The sequence below is a fragment of the Xyrauchen texanus genome, chromosome 12 (assembly GCF_025860055.1).
Source record: "Xyrauchen texanus isolate HMW12.3.18 chromosome 12, RBS_HiC_50CHRs, whole genome shotgun sequence".
NCBI classification, from domain to species: Eukaryota; Metazoa; Chordata; class Actinopteri; order Cypriniformes; family Catostomidae; genus Xyrauchen; species Xyrauchen texanus.
The window spans coordinates 10,650,764-10,670,357 of NC_068287.1; the positions used below are offsets into that span (position 1 = coordinate 10,650,764).

General features: G+C 37.3%; 1 protein-coding gene across 1 annotated transcript in view; it reads left to right on the top strand.

Annotated features, from left to right (window-relative positions):
* The first annotated feature begins 1,008 nt into the window (after window positions 1-1,008).
* LOC127653241 (phospholipid phosphatase 3-like) overlaps window positions 1,009-19,594 on the top strand; it is a 46,931-nt gene continuing 28,345 nt past the window's right edge. The window contains exon 1 of the mRNA XM_052139857.1: window positions 1,009-1,612. Coding sequence (XP_051995817.1) covers window positions 1,423-1,612 — 190 coding nt within the window. The 5' untranslated portion in view covers window positions 1,009-1,422. The remainder of the gene's footprint in view (window positions 1,613-19,594) is intronic.

Consider the following 19,594-nt stretch of genomic DNA (forward strand, 5'->3'; position numbering starts at 1 on the left):
GTTCGCTAGTTCACTAGTTTGAATCCAGAGTGTGCTGAATGACTCCAGCCAGGTCTACTTAGCAACCAAATTGGCCTGGTTGCTATGGAGGGTAGAGTCAGATGGGGTAACCTCCTGGTGGTCGCTATAATGTGGTTAGTTCTCGGTGGGGTGCGTGGTGAATTGAGGGTGAATGCCGCGGTGGATGGCGTGAAGCCTCCACATGCTCTATGTCTGAGTGGCAACACGCCCAACAAGCCACTTGATAAGATGTGTGGGTTGACGGTCTCAGACGCGGAGTTAGCTGGGATTCGTCCTCCACCACCAGGATTGAGGCGAATCACTACATGACCACGGGGGACTTAAAAGCACATTGGGAACATGCCAAATTGGGAGAAAAAGGGGAAAAATCCAAAAACAAACAAACAAAAAAAAGCACTTGAATGCGACATACTCGTAATTACCTCTTCAGAAATGGGAAGTAGTATAATTCTGATATGGCAGCATAAAACAAAGCTTTTACACAATAGCGCCATCTTTGATTTTTTGACGATATTGAAAATGAGTCTTTGAAGGAAAGACTTTCAGCCTCTTCAATGACAATATCACATGTAATTTTCCAGAACTTGTGCTTTCTGGAGTTTTTTGTCCACTGAAATTTCTTGGAAAGATAGGCTATTTCATTTAAATGTTTGGTCAGCAGAACGTTCAAAAACACTTAAACCCACAACCCACTGAAGAGACAGGTACATTTACCCCTTACAGCCTTTTTGTCATTCCTGTCAAAAATCAAAGATGGCGCTGCTGTGAATAAGATAATGTGAGTGGTTAGGATTTTATACTTATGTTTCACAATTTAAATTAATTTCTTTAGGAGTAAAACTTTTTTTAATGAGCAAATAATTACTGCACCTTTAAAACGAGCCCAAACATGCTGTCTAAGTAGGCAGCTCATTAAGATTTGAGACACAGCCCTAGAGAAAGAGGGCGGAGGAATTACACTAAATCCCACAAATGAAAACACGGTCCGCTAAAAGTTTTTCTCTGTCAGTGAAAGAAAGTAGAGTGTAACATGTGGATCAGAAATCAGAGGGGATGACAAACTTTTTACGGACGTATGTTTTCAGGAATTTGTTTTTCTACATCATGTCCAGATGATGATGGCAACACTGCAGCTGAAACTTTTCTTGAGTGATGGGCAAAGGAGTTTTCATTTAAGACAGAGCGGACCAGGATCCCTGTACAAGTCTGATCGCGTTATTAATTAAAATACTTTAACACATAATCTACACGTGCGCATTACTGTGCTTGGAAATTTACTAGATTGTAAAGAAATATTTTAAACTTCAGCAAAACTGTATTCCAGAACTGTTAAATTGGTTTTATTGACATTGTAAAACACAACCTATCCGGTGTATGTGTTGAACTGAAATCACGTGCATCATGCAGAAGTTGAATTCGGTTAACAGTCACACGGAGCTCCAGCAGCGGCTGGCCGATCACGGCGGATCCGGAGACAGTGCGATCGAGAACGGCACGAAACACATCGTGAGCCCCGCTGAACCTGCCGACAGTGTGGAGTGCTCCAGCAGGAAGATGCTGGTCGGGTTGGACATCCTCTGTCTGCTCGTGGGTAAGAGCAACAAACTTGAGTGACACTTTGTAATAACTCTCATTAATAACAAGTTATTACACTGTAAAATGTAAAACTGCACCACAAATGTTGCCTTCAGGCACTAATTCTACCTGACCTATTAATGGTGTAACCTTACGCAATCAGTAGCCTACTATGTAATCATATTACAAATAATAATTAGATTTTTGACTTAAGATGTTACCACATTTTAAGTTTAACATTAGTGCTGTCAATGAACTGACAAGTGGGGCAGTTTATACATATATATATATATATATTAGAGCTGTCAATCGATTACAATTTTTTATCGAATTAATTACATGGTGTCTCGATTAATTAATCGCATTTAATCGCATATACAAATATTTGCTGAGAAAGCCCTCATATAACAATTCAGTATATAATGATGACCTAATTATACATAGTTATCATTAAATATAAAAAATAAGTAAATAATATATATATATATATATATATATATATATATATATATATATATATAGATAGATAGATAGATAGATAGATAGATAGATAGATAGATAATTAAAATGCATTACATTCTTGTGGCAGAAGAGTTCATCATTGATAAGACAATACAAAAAGCGGCTTTAGAATACAATGTATTGTTTACTACCATATTATTGAACATAAGTCAATCATTGTTATACAGTTCACAGCAATCCATTTCACAAGTGCATTTGTCAATCAGTTGGAGATTTATTATGAGGGCTTGTTTAAGGACCCGTCAATGTACACCTGCGTCAGACATGCTTGTGTAGCATCTCGGTTGTGTTGCGTCATAAACATAACATTTTTAAGGTCACTGTGTCGAGTTAAATATAGTTTAATACTCAATCTTTAAACACATCTTGAGATCCTTCAGTTCGAATTTGCGCTCTAAGTGTTTTGAATGCAAGAATGTAACGTATGTCTGTGTTGTTTTGCTGCACAAGGGTGTTTTTCTTCACTGTATAAACTGCGCATTGCCACACAGCTGAAGTTTCACTTACTGCCCTCTGGAGTAAACAGGTGGTACTACAAGCTTGCATTTCTCAGGAACCTTCCATATCATTGCGGGCATTGCGATTAATTGCATTCATTTTTTAACGTGTTATTTTTAGTCAAATTAATCGCCCTGAATTAACGCGTTAAATCGACAGCCCTAATATATATATATATATATATATATATGCAGTACTCTGCAAAAGTCTTACACACATAAGATGTTTCACAAAAGCATTTGTCTGTAGATGGTTATTTATATTTTCAACTTTAGTGTGTCAATAAAAAATATAAATGTTAGACTCCCAGACATTCCTTTTTCAAAATCAAAAAGATTAGAATAGAAGAACAGGGAGCCCTGCAACAGATGTCATGGCCCCCACAGACCCCCCACTGAACATAAAGTCAGTCTGAGATAACATATGAAGTAATTGAGACAGACTAAATAGATGGAAGAACTGTGGTGAATTCTCCAAGAAGCTTGAAACATCCTGTCTGCTAACAACCAAGAAAAACTGTGTCCAGGTGTATCTAGGAGAATTGGTGCTGTTTTGAAGGCAAAGGTGGTCACACCAAATATTGATTTAGCTTTTTTTTATGTTTTCTGGACTTTGTATGATGTTAATTGATAACTGAAAACTATTTATGGATTATTTTTGAAGACATCCTCACTATGCAAATTGTTTCACAAGTGCCTAAAACGTTTGCACAGTACTGTATATATATATATATATATATATATATATATATATATATATATATATATATATATATATATATATATATATAACACTATAATAACTTTACCTAGTAGCTCATTAAAAATCATGATATATTGCTCAGAATGTTAAAGGAACATTCACTGACACATTTTCCTCTTAAAAATAAATAGACGAAAGCCGTATGTAAAGCCAAACATATCAATTTGTGCATTTGACAGAGATGTTGATGTTTCCTACTTGTCAGAAAGTGGTGACATTTTCAAAAGTAGAAAAATCCAAAGTTACACCATCTCATGAATCCTCAAACCAGAGCTTAGAAAAGGAATAATAAGTTCATAACCTCTACACATGTGCTGTGTGTGTCTTGAGTTTAGAGTTGGCAGCAAAGTTTGTCCGAGGGAATTATGGCGTATCCATGGAAACAAGTAGTTCTCCTGAGAAAAGTGAAAGTGCCCTTTCAGATGGCCTCACTGGCGCATGTTGTTTACTTCCCAGAGTTTTGCTTCAACTTTACTATAACTTTTATTACAAACATACTGTTAAAAGAAAAAAACTGCACAATTGTTTCCTTAAGGCACTCTATTTGCCCAATCTCATCCTTAAAATTGCTTTATTTGTAATTTAGTTTAACTAATGTATTTATATTAAATTGTGTTTTTGATAATTATTTCAGAAGTTACCGCAAGATACATTATATATATAATGCAATTAGGGTTGATGTAGTCATATAAAAAATTAATTAAAATAAAAAATAAAAATATATATATATATATATATATATATATTACTTTAATCAAACCAGTTGATTTAGGTGCCACTTTGTATAATTCATAACATCTGAAATATCATAAAAATGTGATTATTTTTTATACTGTAATGCTTAATAGATAATGTTTTAATTTTATAAATATTCACATTTAAATGTACATGAACCAACTGTACAGATATGTTTTGCATTATATGCTAATTATACTGCCCTACAAAGGCAAAACGCCGTAACATCATGTTTGGTCAAAAATGAGTTAATGTCATTTTTGGGGTATTCAAGACCTCCTTTATCATGTGAATACATATCGTGAGTCAATTTGATTGTTTTAACGAGAAATTAAAGGGCTATGACAACCGTAACATCCAAAACCATACGAGAAACCACAGCAGAACGCCATAACAGTTGTTACGGCTCTTAGCCTTTGTTCCGGCACGCTGAATTTGAGTTAAGGTGTTCTGACTTTGTTTCGCCTGGCATCAAGAGAGATGTTACGGTGCCGCTGTGATGTTATTGTACTCTGGCTTTGTCATACTGTCAAAGATTACCGCTCTTTTATTGTCACCAAACCGCGTAACATACACACGACACATCTTTGAAATAAAGTGTAGACTGCCGACTGCTTGTTAGTATTATTACTCTGTGATAGCGATGTGATAGGGCGATGGTTCAGATCTGTCAATGTCAGTGACAGCCCGGAGCTTGCTAAATTTAATCTGTGTCACGTAAATCAGCGCTAACGTTGACGCTGACACTCGCCTCACATCAGATGCTGAAAACCAAATATTAAATACAGAGGCATCCTACCTTTCCATGCAATCCGATATGATCCATAGAAGATATAATCCATAGCAATGCACGTCATCTGCTGTATCCACAACAATCCATACGTGTTTGAGCCATATTTCCTTCTTGCAGGTGTTCACGTCAGATTTTACAGCTAGTTATCGCTAACGTCCGTACAAAGTAGGCTAACCTAAATAGTAAAAGTAATTCCAACTTTTTTCGGTATACTCCTGTCTATATTATCTCAGAATTAAAAAGTAGTAATCCAAGTCGAGTTCGCTGACTGAGCATCTTGAGCAGTTTGGTGGCCCTTAACCCTTTAACTGTCACCCCTCCCCCTTTTTTCGCATAGACATGAAAATCACTATCCAAACTTAAATGGTTGTATTTCAAGAATGCTTTGTCATATATACCTATGGACAAGTTGTGTTCCAAATTTTAGGTTGATATCTCAAAAAATTAGCTTTCAGTAAGATTTTATTTAGGCGCAGTAAAAAACTTGGAATGAGCAGTCTCTAATCTCTAATGTATTGGTCTAATGTTTAATTAATTATTACTCTATATCTTGCATTTAAATACATATACCTTTGTATTCAATTATAATTAAATTATCTTTATTGTGAAAATATGTATTGTATTTATTCATACTGTACATACTGTACTGCAAAGTAACTTATCTGTTATACTGTTTAACTGTGTTAGTGTTGCCGCACTATCCTGATCATTATAGCACTAAATAGGAACAACCAAAGGTCTTCTATATAATTTAAAACAAATACCATGATGACTAGACCTTGGTTAGGTGTTCTTATAATGGATGTAAGTATGGTGAACAGCAAGTAAATATTGATTATATGTCAGTTACGGCCTTTTGCCTTTGCATGACTCCTGATTTTTGGCACATGATACAAAGGCAGAGTACAGTAACTGCCAAACAAGGGTCAAAGGTCAATTTTGAGCTCAAGATTTTTTGCATACAAACATTTCTTCAGTATAGCAACTAGTTGTGAAATTTTGGGAGTCCTACCTATAATACTTTTGTCTGGACAAAACAGAAACTTTAAAGTCATTTTTCTCAGTTTCACACTCTAGTAAGTTAAGGTCTTTTGCTTTTGCCGTACTGAAATTTATTCTAAAGTGTTACCAAAGTTTTTCAGTGATAAAGTTTTTCCATCCATTAAAATCAAAATGATCTAATAGTTTCCATTAATTAGTGTCTATTATCTATTGGTATCTATAAGTTTCTATTGATTTATTATTAGTTTGTAAAAAAATGTATACTTTTTTTATACTTAAGGTGTGGATTGAATTCCTTTCTGTTATTTTTTATTTGTTCATGTTGAAACAGTATACCTGATTTCCATTAACGGAATAGTTCACCCAAAAATTTAAATTCTGTCATCATTTACTCACCCTCATGCTACTCTAAACCTGAAATAACTTTCTTTCTAATGTAGAACACAACAGTAGATATTAGGCAGAGCTGCATTCCTGTTTACATGCAAAGTGGCGTACTCTCGTATACATGCACTATCGCATACATTACAGTCAGTAAGCAACTTTCTCCACAGCTACCTAATTTCCTTGCGACACTTGTGTAAATACCAAACATGATTTATCAAACTATTTTATTTTCCGTTACTTCCAGATATTCTGAGTTGTTCCTGTGTTTGTTTCCTTAACTTTCTATTGCGAGCGGAATTGTGCTGCAACAGTGGGATTTCTCTCTTACTTAAAACTCTGGGATTCCCCCAGTGTACTTCAGCACATATGTGAATATGCAAACATCAGGGATCATTGATATTTTACATTGGTGTGTACAATGGGTATATTTTATAGTGTATGTGCTTTTCCGACTGTATGCTTTCCACTGTGACTTATTGTTGGGCTCCATTCTATGATGTTTGTTTCATTCTATGATTCGGTCTGTTCACGCACATGCACACCCCTCAAAAACCTGCTAGAATGCTGCTTATGTGTTTAAATGGCCACATTAAGCCATGTTATACAGAAGAAACCTGGGTCTGGAGTTAATAAAAATACTATTGTTCATTGTTAGTTCATGTTAGTTTATAGTGCATTAATTAATGTTTGCTTTTTTTGGGGGGGGGTACTGATAGTTTGTTGACACAGTTGTTGTTTTCTGCAGCATTGCTTGTAAAATCAGTGCACGCTTCATCAGTTTTAGCCGATTTAATTTGTCACAACAACACTCACAGCAGGGATGAGGGGATAAACACTTTAATTATGTTTCTATGTCATGGCTGTGCCAGATAGAACCTGTCCAGGCAGACAGACAGGTTACAGTGAGTAACTTATTCATAGACCTAACTGTGCAGATCATTTAAAATGCTCTATGAACTCAAACTGCTCTTGGCCTCCAGGTGAAAAAAACGTGACTATGTCCCTCTCGCAGAGTCTGTTTTTAGAAATGTAAAGTGTCAGGTTTGAGGTTTCGGGAGGAAGTGTCGTGCAGAGGGGCTCCTCTTATTTTGGCTGACTGCCTGATCAGTCGGACAGCATTCATCACTTTCTGCCTTGTAAAGTTACAGTCATGGACTCGACAGTTCCACGCTATCCATTCTGTTTAATTTGTGATTAAGAAACAGTATTAGTTCATATCCTTGTGATGACAGGTTGGAGAAAGCAGCATCGGCAAAGAGGAACTGTGTTGTGGAATTAGCATGATGTGAGATAGGATGAGGTCATTTGTGACCGCTCGCTCTGGCTACCGTCACACACATTTCCCCCTTTGACGTTAGGCTTGTGTGACTTCCTCCTGACCTTAACCAACACTGTCAAACATGCACGGCCGTATGAGTTGGGCCTCGTGTTTCTCTTATTCAGCTTATGTAGTAAACGTGGCATTTGAATATGTTTGATTATGTAATTTAGGACCTATGCTTTACAGTGTCCTAATCAGGCGCAACGCATTTAGTTTCCATTGACAAGCAATGTGTCTGTCCACATTGAGCACAGAAATGCTGCACACTGTCACAGCCAATCAGAACATATTTGGCATTTGCAAAATGGGATTTTGGACCAATGAAATTTCATGGTGAGCGGGGCTATGCAGCATGCTATCTGACAAAATGTCCTGTTGCGATTGTGGGTGGTGAGGACAAAAACATTAACACAATTGTTTTTGTGATTCTGTTTTGATTTGACAATGGGTAAGAAGTGTTCTTAGGCACGACGCAAAGCTTTGACAACAGTAAAATTATTAAAGACATCAATGATCAATAAATAATTTGTTTATTATTAATTGATTAAATAACACCAATGAATAAAAAACTAATTCAGGCAAGTTGTGTAATTCTTAAGCCTAAATGTGGGCTGGTTGCTGAGCAACGTAACTTTGTGCATTATAATAGTTCACATCAGTCTGACTCCGGAAATAAAAATCCCATTAAATTTCTCCATAGGGGAATTAATTTTAATGATAACTTATAAACCTTTAAAGACAGACCTACCATGAGCTCCAAGGTTGTTAAGCGATGGTATATGCTTCTGTTGAAGCCAACAGTCCACATTAGTTCAAGTTAATTTAAAAAAAAATTTAATAGTGGAATTCCTGGTGAACAACTACATTTCCCACAATCCTGAAGAGAAAAGATCCATCAATTAGAAAAATACAGCATACAAACTCGGCAGCGATGGCGCACTGCCATGACGCAATGGAGTCACTCGCTTTAGACTCTCAAACTACTGATATCTTTGTATATATATATATATATATATTGCAACAAAATGTAAATTTATTGTTACATACTTATGATTAACAACTTCAAAACCAGTAGTTAATTCGATAACGTTGTTCGCAGTGCTTCATGGGATTGTAGTTTATTCCCTTATGAAAGATGTACTACTCTTGTACCTTTGTCTTTATGCCCAATTTTAAATACTTTTTTGCATAAAATCAAAGTTTGTAATATTGTAATTCACCTCGGAGCTGATTGGTTTGCTTCATGGCTTATAACTTTTTATAGAGGATTTTATGAAATCCCTTTGGAAAAAATGAATGGGAAAAATACTTCCGAAACTAAGACAGCTGAAAGGGGCGGGCACCATTACGCTCTACATGCTGTTTGTCAGTGTTTAACAATGGCTTTGAACACAATTCATGTGATCAGAGTTTAGAGACACTCATATTTACCTGTAAGTCACATTCAAGAAAATATGCACTCATGTAACTGCACATCAGTTGAATTCTATATTGCAGCGCTATGTTGCTGTGTTTCTTTGCACTTGAGTGGCTCTCAAAAGGTATTTGTAGACTTAAACACTTAAAAAGGGTATGTGTAATGTGTACAAATGCATGCTATTGCAGTATATATACACATATATATTTACAGGGTTCGACATTAACGGACAAGCAGACTGATTAAAATGGCAATAATGAAAAAATAACTGGCTATATTTGTGATAGGCTAGGCCAGTGTCACTTATTACAAAGTTCATATTCTTATTCCTATCCAGAGTGCATCATTTCATAATTCATTTGCAGTCTAGTAACAGCTGCACCCTGTCTGATTGACTGGCGGTGTATGTGTGTGTGCAGAAATGCTCGCACTATTGAACTTGAATGGTCAAATACATTTCAAAATTCCAATTTAAATATTACCAATTTACTTGTCTGAAGGACAAGCACATGACAATGCTTAATGTTGTTACCTTTATATATACATATTTACACTCACTGAGCACTTTATTAGGAACACAATGTCCTAATAAAGTGCCTGACGTGGTCTTCTGCTGTTGTAGCCCATCTGCCTCAAGATTCAACATGTTGTGCATTCTTATATGCTATTCTACTCACTTCAATTGACCAGAGTGGTTATCTGAGTGACCGTAGCCTTTCAGTCAGCTCGAACCAGTCTGGCCATTATCTGTCGACCTCTTTCATCAACAAGGCATTTCCTTCCGCAGTACTGCCGCTCACTGGATGTTTTTTTGAGATGGATGTATACTCATTCTGAGTAAATTCTATCCCAGGAGATCAGCAGTTACATAAATACTCAAATCACCCCATCTGTCACTAACAATCATGCCACAGTCGAAATCACTGAAACTTTTCCCCATTCTGATGGTAGAGGTGAACATGACGGACGAATCTCAGTTGCCTCCGTGTCTGAGACCATCAATCCGCACATCTTATCACGTGGCTTGTTGAGCGTGTTACTGCGGAGACATAGCCTGTGTGGAGGCTTCATGCTATTATCCGCGGCATCCACACACAACTCTGAGGGCGAACCACATTATATCAACTATTATATCTACTCCTCCTAGCAACTGGGCCAATTTGGTTGCTTAGGAAACCTGGCTGGATTCACTCAGCTCGCCCTGAACTTGCGGCTCCAGGGGTAGTAGTCAGCGATTTACTCACTGAGCTACCCAGGCTCCTCATAATGGAGACCTCTTAACACTATTTGATGTACAAAACAAGTCCAGATTGGACATGATAGAAAGTGCCATTGGTGCCCTGGTGCGAATCATGAACACAACATTACCATTGCTGTAAAAAAGCGGATAGCTGCAGTCTACCAGCAGATTAATCTTGTGGAGGGTGAGAGTTTTAGGGATTTAATGCCCATTGCAATGCATATGCAACCTATGTGGGAACTAGTTCTTTCAATTAGTCAAACTCCCACTTTGGGAAATGTTTAATGTTATTCGAATTGGTGATATTTTAGTGCATTGCCTTTATATTGTTGAAGGCTTTGTTTGGAAAATGTTAATAAAGCATGTTTTCTTTCCTAAGATGGAAATAAATGAATTTAGACAAGAAAATATCTATATATAGTGCCAAATTTAAGCACTTTTAAAATCATTGATTAATCGCGATTAAAAAATGTATTCGACTGACAGCACTCATATATATATATATATATATATATATATATATATATATATATATATATATATATATATATATATATATATATATATACACTACCGGTCAAACGTTTTGAAACACTTGACTGAAATGTTTCTCATGATCTTAAAAATCTTTTGATCTGAAGGTGTCTGCTTAAATGTTTGAAATTGGTTTTGAAGACAAAAATATAATTGTGCCAACATAATAATTAATTTAATTATAAAACTAAATTACACAATTAAACATTTCATAAAAATATGTTTTAGGTTTGAAATGATAAAACAATTGAGCAATGAAATATTGCTCAAAATGAAGACTTTTTTGGACACTTTTTGGTTGTCAAACTTTGAGGGACTTTTTCAAAGGCCCCGTCTACACTAATATGTTTTCGTTTGAAAATGCATTCATTTGATTACATTTTGGCCTTCCGTACACACTGAAAATGCATTTTTGTCCAGCGAAAAATACGCTTTTTGAAAATGCTCTCCCAAGTGGATACAATTGAAAAAAACGTCTTCTCGTTGTAGTGTGGACAGGGAAAATGGAGATATTCGAAAACAGTGACGTATTTGTTGTCATGTGACGCAGTCCATTCAACACAAACCATTCAAGATGGTGGCCCATGTTTTAGCCGCATTGTTGTGCGATGTTGTTAAAGATAAATGTTACTTTGCACAACATCACATTGCAGTCCTTCAAAGGCGATGTGAAGTTTACTCTGAATTACTGTCCAGCGGTGGAAAACGAGGACAATTGCGTTTCAGACCGCACATGGTAATGATGCAGGGCCAAGCTTCTTACATTTAAGAATTTTAGAAAGTTTGTTAAAAAGCTGAAGAATCACTTGTTTGCAAATGCCACTTGGTTTGATATTTTGTATATCTTGTATCTAATGCAATGTCATTTTTTAAACATTGGTGGCTTTCATCATATTGCTTTTGTTGCCCTGCTTAAAAGAAGAAAGAAAGATTAAAACAACCTAAACTGGTTTGCTGTTCATAGCTTGTTTCAGTTGGTCTCCTAGCTTGGCCAACCACCCAACAGACCAGTCTGACCAGGCTGAGAAACCATCTTATACTTTTTTTTTCAGCAGGGTTCCGTTTTGTAAAAACAATAAGTCTATTGTGGCTTATTTCTTCATTATAGTAGTGTTATACTGTTGCAGGCTAAAGGATTGCAACTGGTTTCAGTTGGGTTTTTTCAGCAGTGAATTGGGTATTCAAACCATGGCATTCTGATCCACTTTTAATAAGTCCACAAAGCCAGAATAAGAGCAGCTTTGATGGGCGATCTGTCTGAAAAAACTCTTGCTGTTCATGTGAATGTGAGTGCTGACTGCATTGGCAGCACAGAACAACGCCACAGATTGTTTACAGCCTGAGACGATCGATCACTCGCTCGGCTCCGTTTCTCTGCAACTCTTTGTCAGTGCATTCCTCTTGGCCAGATTGTGATACGCAAGGAGGTTTTGCAGAAATGCTTGTCCTGGAGATATGCATGAGTACCTGTGGCTTGAGCAGAGGTCAATGGTCACAGTGTGAAAGAAAGGTCACAAGCATACCTGAGTGTGTGTAAGAGTGTGTGATCTGGGAAGGCATGCTGAAACAAACACCAATGATCTCCTATTTCACAATCTTTATAGATGAGTTGCTAGTGTGTATGGTTATACATCGGTCAATCTTAACTGGCCTAAAATGGCTGTGGGACTATAGAGGGCCAAATCTCACTATTGAATACAAACACAGTTTATATATTGGCAGTGGCTCTACTAGTCAGTTTAACATTAGTGTCATATAAATCATGTGAATGGTTAAACAAGTTCTCTACAAAAACTGCCACGGTATTACCTTGAAAGTACACTACCAGTCAAAAGTTTTAATGATCTTAAAAGTATTTTAATGTGAAGGTTTATGCTTGAATGCTTGAAATGAGTTTTGTAGACAAATATAAATCGTGCCTGGATAAAATGTTTTTACAAAACTTTTAATTAAACTTTAAATTTTAATTTGAAATGAATGAATTGGAGTAGATATTGATGGAAAAGCAGCCATCAATTGTCCAGCATAGATGATAACTCCTTTAATACTGTTTAAAAAAATAAACTATATAAAAGATCATTTTTTTATTTGTTTAAAATTTTTGGTACTAATAATTCCTATACTTCCATTTGTATTATTTCATAGTTTTCATTACTTTACCACTATTCTAAATTGTGGAAAATAGAAACTTTTGACTGGTAATGTTTGATATAACCATTTCATACCATTACTAAACTACTCTACTATTACGTTTTGTAAGTGGTTGTGGTACAGTGATTTTGATGTAGCTCTGCCTCATTTAATCAGTGAGATTAACACCAGAAAACTGCTAATTACGGAAAAGTTGCGTTATTGTTTGCATATATTGTATAAATAGTATACTTTGTACTGCCGTATACATGTAAGCAGCTTTCTCCACAGCATTGTAATTTCCCCACAACACTTGTGTAAATAAACATGGCATCTGAGGGAGACTCCGCTTTTTTATTTTCTGTTGCTTCAGTTTTTTTCCAGATATTCTAGAGTTGTTGCTATGTTTTTTCCATACCTTTCTTTTGTGACCTGCAGCGGAATTGCGCTGCAATAGTGGGGTTTCCCTCTTACATAAAACTCTGGGATTCTCCCAATGTACAAATGCATTACATGAACCTGTGTGTGTGTGATATTAAGTGCGCTGAAAAGCCATTTAGTTTTGTATGTGTTAGACTGAAAAGTGCTGACAATAAACAACTTAAGTTGGATTGTTTATCTACCTCCCACTTCCTCCTTCAAAGAGACGTAGAGATTTGTCTCAGATCTCGCTATCGATTCTTAAATCCCAAGATCGATCTGTTACTCTATGCTCAAACCTCTACGAAATTGAGAGAAAAATGCTTGCATTAACAACCAAATTATTAATATATTTATTTACTGAATACATTTTTTAAATCTGTATCAATACCAAGCTCTAATAGTTTAAATTGTACATTTTAACATTTTAGTACACATTACATAGTACATAGTTTATACATCTTTTCCCACTGTACTCCCAGAAATGTTGAACTCTTTCCGTTGTGTTGACCTGTTCTTGGACTCCATCCTATGAAGTTTGTTATTTGGGCTGTTCACGCACATGCACACTCCTCAAAATCCTGTTAGAATGCTGCTTATGTGTTTACATGGCCAAATTAAGCCACGTTCCCCGGGAGAAACCTGGGTATGTTAAACAACTCCCTCTTAATCCCTTTAATGGTGTAAGGAAATCTGTGTTCTTGTTTATATGATGTTTCAGAATGCTGCTTACTGCAAAAACCTTGGAATAAATTGTTTTCTTAAGTACATGTAAACATGGTCACTGTCATTTGTAACCTTGAGTGCAACACCAGACTTGTAAATGTAAGGGGGCTTTCACACTTGGTTCGATTGCCTGTTCCGAACCCGAGTCCGATTGCTCCCCCCTCACCCATGCCCCCGATGGACTGTGTTCACATTATATATTTGTATCCGAATCGCGGTACGCTTGCGTCATCAAGCTGCAGCTGGTGCGTAATCGTGTTGCTTGATAACCGCGAAATGAAAATGCGTCAAAATTCAATGAATAGACTTGCTCGGTTCACATTTGTTCTTCTTTTTTTTAACCTTTGGTTTTGTTTTCAACATCAAGATACAGAAACACACTTGCGTCTCTCTGCCGCAAAAATACTGAAATCGTTCAAAAGACAGCGGGCTGTCCGCCGAAGACAATTTTTGCAAAGGCAAGCAGAAATCATCTCTCTGCTTGCAGTGCGTGTGCGTCAATCCCGCTTTTCGTCAAGGTAAGTGTATACACACACACACACATGCACGCACGCATGAAAGTAAACTCTTTCCGCTCATTTTGAAAGTGACGCGTGTGAGACTGACGACCACATTATACGTCATCAATAGCGGTTCACTTCCGTGGTTTGGTTCGATTGCGTTCATATCAGCAGCGAACCGCACTGGAGTTCACATGAACCGTACCCCAGACCACCTTTTTAAGCGGATCCGAGTACGGTTCGCGGGAGCGCACCCGAGTTCGGAAGACAGCGTTCACATCATCCAAACGAACCGAACTCTGACGTCATTCGAACCGGGTTGCGCACCAAAAGTGCTAGTGTGAAAGCCCCCTAAGACACCCACAGATCTGATCAAAAGGAAATTATTGAGACATCAAAGGAGAACGCATAAACACAGCAGTGTGTGTGTGTATGTTAAAATGTTATTGAAAGAGTAAAGCATTTATCGAGGGCGTTCTAAGATGGAGTGATACTGGACCTGAATGAAACCTGCTCTCGCTGTTTATCTCTGTCCTTCACCTTTCTTTTCCGCCATGCCATAAAATGCTGCGTTGAATCAGAGGTGCTCTAACAAAGGACCCACTGGAGTGTACTGCAGTGTGAGGCGAGTAAGTGTGTGTGTGTTTGTGTTTGTGTGGAAGGTGTCTGTTTGTGTTTCTATTCAGTTGGCAGTGAAAGCTGTCAAGTGAGACAGTGAGACTGCAGCATGCTGCAGCATGTCAGTGATGTGGGCAGAAGCACATTCAGGCCCGCTCACGAGCACATGCTCTCTGCTTCATCGTGTTGATAAATGCACCGGGCCTGGATTTCTAATCTCAAAACAAATTATTTTGCATGCAGTTTTTATAACCATATTTTTGTAATAATTGAGAGACTAGATGGAATATTTGTGAACTAATAAAGCCAAAAAAATGGTGAAAAGCTTAATAGAAATGGTGACCAGTTACAGGACCATAAATATACAATTTATCTTATACATTTACATACATTTGAACCTAAAATCTTAAAAATAAATAGAAATAAAATAAAAGGATTATAGACATGTTAGGCTTTAACTACCTATACATCTAAATCTAAATATACAGTCATAAATTCTAATATATAAATATATTTCTGAATATACTGTATATTAGTAAATCTAAATCTAAAACTGTAAATCTGAGTATATAGTTAATATTTTTATAACACATTTGTATAATATCTATATACATTATATACATATCATAGACTATATATTTTCAGATTTACTTTTGAATGTTTAGATTTACATATATGTATTTAGGATTTATATATTTAATGTATTTATATAGATTTATAAATGTACGTTTGTAATAGGGCTGGCAATCTTTAAAAGTTGAATCTAATGAATTACATGACATGCCAATTAATTATCTAATGTATTGTATTTAATCACATACATTCATTCTTTCCACAAAAGGCCCCCAAATTAGAATTATTCAATATACAATGATTAAAGAGGCAAATAAATAATTCTAAATAAAATATAATAAATATAATCATTCTGATAATTAAAATGAATTACATTATTATGGCAGAAGAGTAAAGCATTGATTAGACCATACAAAAACTGTGTGTGTGTGTGTGTGTGTTTGTTCCATTCAGCACACAACTGAATAAAAAAGGGTGCATGACTATGATACATGATTACTGCAAGAGTAAGATTAACATACAGGCGTGAGGGACTTCAATATGTTTAAACGACAAAAAAATAAAATAAAATAAAATAAATAAATATATATATATATATATATATATATATATATATATATATATATATATATATATATTTGTTTTTGCTCAGCCTGTCAATTATTACCCCTCCCCATGTCAGTGGTGCCGAGATCAATGTTTGGATTTTTTTCACATTCATCACTAAGAAGGTTTGCTCGCATAGTAGCACCAAACAGCCTCAAGAATAGACACGGAGTGGCCGTATCACACTTTTCCTTCAGCAGAATGTCATACTAGAGATCGCTAAGTTTGTTCAAAGGGGAAAGCGAGAGCTAGAAAGAGCGCACTCACATGCAAGGTTGCCAGACTGCACAAATTAAACATAACATTAGGAGGTATATTTCCAATTTTAGCACGTATAAATCTCTATTTGGAGGGTTTGCATCTATTACCTGGCAACACTGAACATGTTAAATGCTTGTGGAGGTGCGTTAGGTCCCAATGCAACATAACTGAAATATCCCCCCAAAAAAACACTTTTAGGATAAATGAGCCGCGGGCAAGATTATACCATGTGGAGGTCTGGATCCTGCCCGTAGGCCGTAATTTGGCCATGTCTGGGTTAAGGCCAAAGTACACTTCGGTTGTCTGCGATGCTGATCGCTCCATACACAGTCTGTGTGATGCACATTTCGTCTTGAACACAGTCCGTGCGGCCTGACCAAGTGCGGCACAGCTTTTCTTGACCCACAGACGCAGTCCTCGTCTGTGTGCATCATCGACGCATGTGCCTACCATGTACTGTACTAAAAGAATACCACATAGCAGTTGTGGTGGGCAGAAAAGTATACTTTGAAAGGCAACATGGTTGCCCGGGCAGGAAGTGAAGTATACCCGGGCATTTAGGTTTAGGTTTAAGGTTAAGGGAGGTAGATTTTGTTGATTTATAACTCGAAACAGTATGCACTCTAAAAGCCTCATCTGTTTGGGAGAAAATGTAAAGCTGAAGTATGTAATTTCTGCACCACTAGTGGCACCGAACGGAATTGCAAAACTAAACAATGTTTTTAAAACAGCTTTCTGAATACGCCCCTCATCTGCAGTTGTTCACACAGTCAGATAGTCCCAACCCCAAATCCCGGCATTGACAGAGGAACGTTGTTGGAGCGGGTCTAAGCGGTTCACTCAGAACAAACACAGGAATTTAGATAGAGCCACAGAGACACAGTGTTTACAGTTTTTGAGAAAATTAACCAACGAATGGCTTACTAATAGTTGTCTATACATATTAAGGTGGGATAGAAGAAAGTAGAGCCCCATATATATAATTCTGCAAAGAGGCATTGTAAGAGGCATACTGTATATACTCAGATTCATCATACTCTATAGGATGTTTTAACACAAGCTTCTACACCTTTTTCTTACCAAATAATCATTGTGTTAGAGCAAGTTTAGTTTTTCTGTATACTCTAATTTTTATAAATGAGCATGGAGACCACACTAACATTATCTCTCTGTGTTCTCCCTCTGGCTAAAGTGCATTAGTCCAGCACCAGACTTGCTCTAAGCTACTCAACCCTGCCGGAGCCTGCCAACTCTCTCCTGTACACAGAGTTACAGCTCTAAATGAGGAAAGCGCCCAGGGCCATCAGAGACAGAGAGAGTGAGGTTTAATACTGTTGTTATGGATCTGGTGAAAGGTCAGAGGTTAAAGCATAGTGCTCAGTGATATCTATGACAGCAGCCCATCTCCTTTATGAGTGAAAAGAAGCCACAGTGAATCTCGCCGAGAGACACAACAAATTAGAGGATTACACTGATATTTGCGAGAGAGGAGCAAATGAGTGGCAGTTAGCAGTACTGGAAATTACGAACAGAAAAAATGCAGCCGTGTCTGTTCCTGTCTGTCCTTTCTGTTTATAAAGGGGTCATATCACAAGAACTCCGGTTTTCCTTGATCTTATGAGATAAAAGCTTGATCTATATAAGTTTAAGAACTCAAAAACTCCTCCACAGTTCCAAAAGAAACTGGGATAGGAGACAAATTATTTGGCTGAATCAACAGTATAAGATGAAAGTGTAAACTAATGAGTCCTTCAACTGACACCCCCCCAGATGACTGTATAAGGCATTAGCGTTTGTCAAGCTATTTCACCCATGACCTGTTTCAACAAAGCCCCATTCCTAAACACACATACACACACACACACACACACACTTAAAGAATCTGGAAGCAATCTAGACCCACTCAGCTGTCTCCTGTATACAGTGTGTTGCATGATGAGGCAAAGCAAAACCCCCAGCCTGAGGATTCATGTCTGAACTGGGATACAGTAACACTAGAGACCGCCACTGCCAGCGGTGGGCAGGGAGCGATGCTGTTAAATGCAAGCAAGCTCCAACTCATCTCTCCCTCTGCTACTGCTTTCCATCACCTCAATGTCAGTCATGTTCATGTATTTTTAGGTGTGAAGGTTTTGTTGGTGGTTTGGGAATGCTTGAAGAGATTATGCGAAGAGTTGGCCATGTTTCATAGAAATGCAGTAATGTTAACCTCAGTAAATGTGCACTTTTAAAAAAAAAATATTTAGCAGATCTTTGGTTCAGCACCTTAGGTTCAAAATCAAAAAATCGGGATCACGTGACCCATCGACAGCGATGCCAGCATAGTTTTCAGCTCTGCTCGCATAATCTTATTTTTTCAATTATCCTATCACATACTTTAAATACTTCAACACCTATCTCATCATGAATCCTTCCCCAGCCAAAGAAGCACGGAAAAGGGAAAATGAACAATCGCCTATGAAGAAAAAATTCAAGGATTCTGCCATTTCCAAGGAAGAACTCGATGCAGCTATTGCTAATGGCATAAAGCTAGCCCTTCAAGAACAACAACGTGGTCTAGATGTGGTCGTAGCTTCCGCTGTCAGGGAAGCTGTGGACTCTATCCTGGTCCCAGCACTACGTGATTTACGAACCAAAATCCAAAAGACTAATGAAACCGTAAAGGAGATCAGCAGTGAACTTGAGAATGTAGCCAAATCCACTAAACGGATTCAAGACCGAGTGGACTCAGAGTTCAGACGGCTGCACGAGAGGACAGGCGATCGGTTATCGAACTAAAGACCCAGCTGGACCAGCTCACCACAAAGTTGACAGACCTGGAGGACAGGGGATGAAGGAATAATGTAAGGCTGGTTGGCTTACCAGAAGCTTTGGAGGGTTCGGATGCAATCGGCTACCTGAAAGAAAATCTTCCCAGGTGGATCCCCTCATTGGTGGGCCGAGACATTGACAT